The sequence below is a fragment of the Triticum dicoccoides genome, chromosome 6A (genome assembly GCF_002162155.2).
Source record: "Triticum dicoccoides isolate Atlit2015 ecotype Zavitan chromosome 6A, WEW_v2.0, whole genome shotgun sequence".
Lineage (NCBI taxonomy): Eukaryota > Viridiplantae > Streptophyta > Magnoliopsida > Poales > Poaceae > Triticum > Triticum dicoccoides.
The window spans coordinates 627,548,374-627,553,992 of NC_041390.1; the positions used below are offsets into that span (position 1 = coordinate 627,548,374).

A 5,619-nucleotide genomic window follows, 5' to 3' on the forward strand; every position below is an offset into this window, starting at 1 on the left:
ATACCCGGGGCTCCAAGGCACCTATCAAGGTTAAGATCTTCGGCTGGCTCCTCTGTCGTGACAGGCTGAGCACGATGGCAAATTTGCATCGCAAGACCATCACCTCCGTCTCCTCTTGCCCTTGCTGCGGCTACTCCCTCGAGGACGCGACACACCTTGCCCTCCTTTGCCCATGCGCGATGCAGATTTGGGCGCGTTTGGGCTTTCAAGCCCCTCTCTCCATCGACCTCATTTGGGATACTCCGACTCCGGTTGGCCTCGACATCAACATTTGGCCTACAATCGCTCTCGCCATTCTTTGGAAGCTCTGGGACTCCAGGAATGCATGTGTTTTTTGTAATGAGATGCACTCCACTCTTGGATCTATCAGGAACATTGTCGCTGATTTCACTCTCTGAGCCTTTAGATTTAAAGACCCACGTACTAGGGAGGCAGCCGTGTCTTGGCGCCTATACCTATCCTCTGGTTGTAACGCTTGATGTAATGTGTGACTCGCCCTCGGGCCTTTGAGTAATATATTCAAGTGGGAGGCCTCTCCCCCTGGTGATTGTCCAAAAAAAAGTATTCATGTTTTGGCCTTCTAAGCTGCAGGGTGTTGATAATGTAAATAAATAAATAAATAAAGACTTACGTACAGACATCAGTACACTGTGCATACAATCATCACAATCACATCTTTTTACAAGGAAAATGGCAAATTCATCTTAATGCCTGTGAAATCATTTATATTCAACTAATGCAAGTATATCATCTCATACCTTTCGTGCTAACCGTATGCCCCCGAGAGCATAACAAGGAGAGTCAGTCAACATTGATGTTTTGATCCCTTCAAATTGCAGGGAGAATACTGATGTTCAGAACATCCAAAGCATTTCATTGAGACTACTATACATACATTGAGACTACTATACATACATGAACACAATATCTATAGGGTAATCGCAATTGCGCCTTTTTTTCCACAAGGAAAACAATAATCCATCGTCGTGTACTTGTGTATGTGAAATCACTTATTTGATTACTGTAGGGAGATCATTTCATACCTTTCGTACTAAATCGTATCTTGCGGAGACTGTAACATGGACGGACAGCGGCTACTTGACAAGGCCTAGGCTGAGGATACCGAAGGAGGTACGGGGCCAGTCCTTCTCCTTGGCCTTGGTCAGCATGGCTCTGCCCCAGGACACCCACCCCTCCCATGGCATCCTCTTGTCCCAGCTGCTCCCCCACTCCAGCAGCAGCTTCAGCCCTTCCTCCGCCTGCTCCTGTGCCTCCTCGTACATCTCCGCGTTCAGGCACATCTGCGCGAGCACCAGCCGTGGCTCCCCCACGAACGGGTTCTTGGCGACGCTCTGCCGGAGCAGCTCCTCCACTTTGGACCGGTCCGTCACCTCCTCGTCGCTGCACACCGCCTTCCAGTAGAGGTCTCGTGCCGCCTTCTGGTCGTCGGCGTCCAACACCTTCGTGCAGCCATCGAACACCGGTGGGATCACCAGGGCGATGTCCTCGTCGCGTGTGGCAGAGTCGTCGCCTTTCTTGCCGGTGGTGTGCACCCGGTGAGCTATGTATATCTCCTCCTCACGAACAATGAGGTTGTAGAGCACACCCATGCGGGAGATGGACGTGGTCCAAAGGCCGGGCTTGCCTGTGCCAGGCCACAGTGACGTCCAGGTGTTGCCTCGGTACTCAAGGCGGCCGTTGGTGTTGTTGAACAGGCGGTCCTGCCAGTCGAAGAGCTGGTCACTGAAGTCTGCCATTGTCATCATAAGGAATGTCGCCGCTACCCGCCTAGAGAGAGCCACATCTTCACCAGTCCTGCAGGGGTAATAAGGATACACATCAGGTGCACAGCAGAAGCAGGGCATCTTATCTGAATCCCAAATTCTCATTCAGTTCGGATAAGGTGCAGCTACTAGTTTTCTTAGCAATTTCCTTTTGCTTCACTCAGCTGCCTCGTCTGCCAAGTTCAGAACTCTTTTTTGTGTGTGCATTGCGGTGACTAGTAGTGAACCATGAATCCATTGCAGACTGAATTTGTTTCAACAGCATATGTTTTCAGCAGAAATAACACGCCATACTTGCAGGTTAACATATCTTGGCAAGATGCCACCTAATGTTCTAAATTTCCTTTGCAAGATTGTAAAGACTGTTCCATGTTTTTCTCTCACGGCAACACGAGTGAGGTTTTTTAACTATACATTGTGCCTGAAACAAAGTTGCATGATGCAAAATTTCCCCCCAGTCATTTTGACAGATTTGGCCTATTTGTAGGTTAGAAGGTACGTACTTCTAGAATTTTTGGCAGATACTGTGTGAACACCTATTCAGAATTTTGGTCCTCGATTTTTAATCGTACTGACAAGCTTAGTGAACTCTGTAATCTGTCAGTATTTCCAAACACTGCACATCAGTGTTTAATTCAGTATGAACTCATATTCATGAATCTTAAAACTTGTAGTGATAAATGATATAAGACTACTTGATCCTCAATTCTTAAGCTATCATCTTGCTCATAGCCTTGGATTTATCGGTGAACTCTATATATCTGTCAGTAGCATATACAGTATTTTGCAAGAAACACTACACAATCAGTTATCTGAACATGAGCACTGATTTCCTTCAGCCAAGCAACAGGACAGATGATGTTATCACAATCAGAGACACACGGACCTGATGTGCTTGACGGTGATTCCTTCAGCGGGGAGGAGGCGCTGGATCTTGCGGCGCCAGGGCTCATCCTCGTCAAACACCCCGCGGCGGGCGTCCAGGATGGACTCCTCTGACCGGACGAGGTCGGCGACGAGCTCACCATCGTCGTAGTGGAAGAGCAGGTCGTCGTGGACGAGCTGCTGGCGCGGGACGACGCAGAAGAGGTGGACGAGGCGCTCGGCCTCGTCCCCGACGACGGCGGCGACGCGGCCCCGGCCGACGTCCGGCTCGAAGATGGCGAGGTTGACGTAGGAGTTGGAGTAGGCGGAGTGGTAGAGGCCGCAGCGCGCCACGGCGTCGGGCGCGGCCCAGAGGCGCAGGATCCGGTAGACCTCGAGCAGGTGGGCGAGGAAGGTGCCGTGCTTGTGCCAGCACTCGCCGGCGCCCGCGGCGCGCAGCACGGCGGTGAGGGCGGGCAGCGCCGGGTCGCCGCACTGGTCCTCCTCGCCCCGCAGGTATGGGCGTGCCGCCGCCAGCGCGTCGGCGAAGGTGGTGCGTGACGCCATGGATCCCGTCGGTCGTCGGTCGTCGCCGGCGGTGGGGAGAGATCGGGGGCGGGGCAGGGAGGAGGAGGATGCCAAAGTTGTCTGTTTTGTTTAGCTGCTGGGCGGCTGGGCCACCAGGTGCCCACTTGTTACTCCACTCTCGAGAGGATGTGGATAGGCAACCTTTGGCATAGAGAAGAGGTTGCCAACAATAGAGAAACGTGTTGGACCAAAGTGAGATAAAATGTTTGTCTTGTTCTAGCTAGTTTCTTATTTTTGCGTATGCATTCCAATTCGGTAATTTTCATTTTCTGCTTTACATTTGAACTTTCTAATTTTTTTTTGCACGACTCCAATTGTAGTTAGTGCATGACTAAGGCGTAACCCCCTCCCGGTTTAAAGGCGGGAATTAAAAATCACATAAGTATAGAATTTTGAGTGTATGCAACTTTTTTCTTTGTGAAGGAGAATTCTCCTTGCAAAAATAATATTTACAAACTGGTTCAAGGAGAATTTCGTCCTCATATCTGACTTGTACAAGCCAATATCGTGTTGTGAGCCTAGATAAATGTTGCATCTACATGTGTCCTCGAGCCAACGAGTCATTGTAACTATGGTCGAGAAGTCATTACATTGCCATCAGATGCCGGCGATGACCCGAGTATGGACCATCAACTTGGAGAAGAAGGTGCAAGCAAGACGAGCAAAACCATCCCCACATCGAAGCCGAAAGTGTCACCGTGGGATCTTTTTTGTGAGATCATGATCGTCGGTGGGCACAGGTTGCCACACTGGTCCTCCTCTGTAGGAATGAGCTTAACACCATGAACGTTTCTGTGCAAGATGTCTGGCCCCATGGGTGTCATTGATGTTAGTGGTGGGACAGGGAGATCTTTTTGTTTGTTATATTGTAGGGCAACTACACTCTCAAGTGGATAAAAAGAGCCTTTTGTGGTAAGGTTTTCAACAATACATAGGCGCACAACCAAAAGAGAACATTTCAATTTGGTCACTAATGTATGCTAGGGTGAATTTTGACATTTTTAGTTGTTCAATTGTTGTTTTGCTCGAACCAGGCTCATCTTGTTTTTCATTTATGAACCAAAATCAAAGTATGAGAGAGGGGAGAGGCAAGAAAGAGAAGGATGCGGTCAAAGCCCCTGTAGCAAACCCACTATCACTCATGGTCTTGGAGATGGACTACGGGACAAAACCCACTATCACATATTTATGGTTGCCAACTAAATTTCCTTGCCCTCAATGGTAGGTCAAGAGAGGACAGCATGAGACATGAAGAAAGATCACAAATAATTAGTTTGACTGGTAATGGACATAGCAGTACCCTTCGAAGTTGACAAAAAAAATTAGATGGTCATATGTTAAGATGTATACTACTATAGCACAGTAGTTGCGACACACGTCATCACCACTTTTCATGTACAATATCTCTCTCTATCTCCACTTGTTGCATTGTGTCATTGTCCTCCTACCCCTTCTCTCTTTCTCCGGTGAGCTGGTGTCCTCTTGGGATTGTCCTCAACTATCATGTCCATGCCCCCATATGATGTCATGCTTCTACTCATGTCCTTCACTCTAGACGCCAGTTAGCCTCCACACTAGTATTTCCTCTAAGCATAATATATAGGAGGTCATTATGTGCCATGAAACCTCATCAAACAGTCGAGGCCAGCTTCTGGCACTCCCTCCTCAACTTCTTCGCCTTGTTACTCCTCGTATCGCTGATCCATGCATTGGGTGCAGCTAAAACTTCATATCACTAGTACAAAACGGGCCTATTGTCCCGGTTTGTATGGGCCTTTTGTCCCGGGTTTTGAACCGGGACTAAAGGGTCGTTACTAATGCCCTGACCCTTTAGTCCCGGTTCTAACCAGAACCGGGACAGATGGGCCTCCACGTGGCCTACGCGCTGAGCCCAGGCAGGAGGGCCTTTGGTCCCGGTTGGTGGCACCAACCGGAACCGGCATCCACACGTCAGCATTTCTGTGGCTGGGGTTTCTGTTTTTTTAAGGGGGGGGGGGTTGGGGATTTTGGGAGTTTTGGGGGGTTAATTTAGGTATTTCATATATTGTGTTAGCTAGCTAATTAATAGAGAGAAGTGTCCTCTCTTATGTCCGTGCTTGGTAGACGCTACGTACGATACATACGTATAGAGAGGACTAGACACGCTACCTAGCTAGTAAGCAAATGAAGGAAACAGAAGATCGTCATGAACATATATGCATACAGAGAGAAGTGATATCGACCACCTCTCCTTCTCCGAGAGATTGGTCGAACAACAAGTTCTCGTATATCTATCCGACACTACCGGCTACATATATACAATAATTATCTCTTACAAATATAATCTCCTAAATTACGGACACATGGTCTACATAGTATTCTCCGTCTTCAGCGATCACGTGGT

At 48.6% G+C, this 5,619-nt stretch overlaps 1 protein-coding gene across 1 annotated transcript; it reads right to left on the bottom strand.

The window, feature by feature from the left end:
• Positions 1 to 759: 759 nt before the first annotated feature.
• LOC119318672 lies at positions 760 to 3,310 on the bottom strand. Its single transcript, XM_037593256.1, has 2 exons — positions 2,671 to 3,310; positions 760 to 1,815 (listed from the first exon to the last, which is right to left on the bottom strand). The coding sequence occupies exons 1-2, from the start codon at positions 3,213 to 3,215 to the stop codon at positions 1,095 to 1,097; spliced, it is 1,266 nt and encodes a 421-aa protein (XP_037449153.1). The 5' UTR covers positions 3,216 to 3,310; the 3' UTR covers positions 760 to 1,094.
• Between the last annotated feature and the right edge of the window lie 2,309 nt (positions 3,311 to 5,619).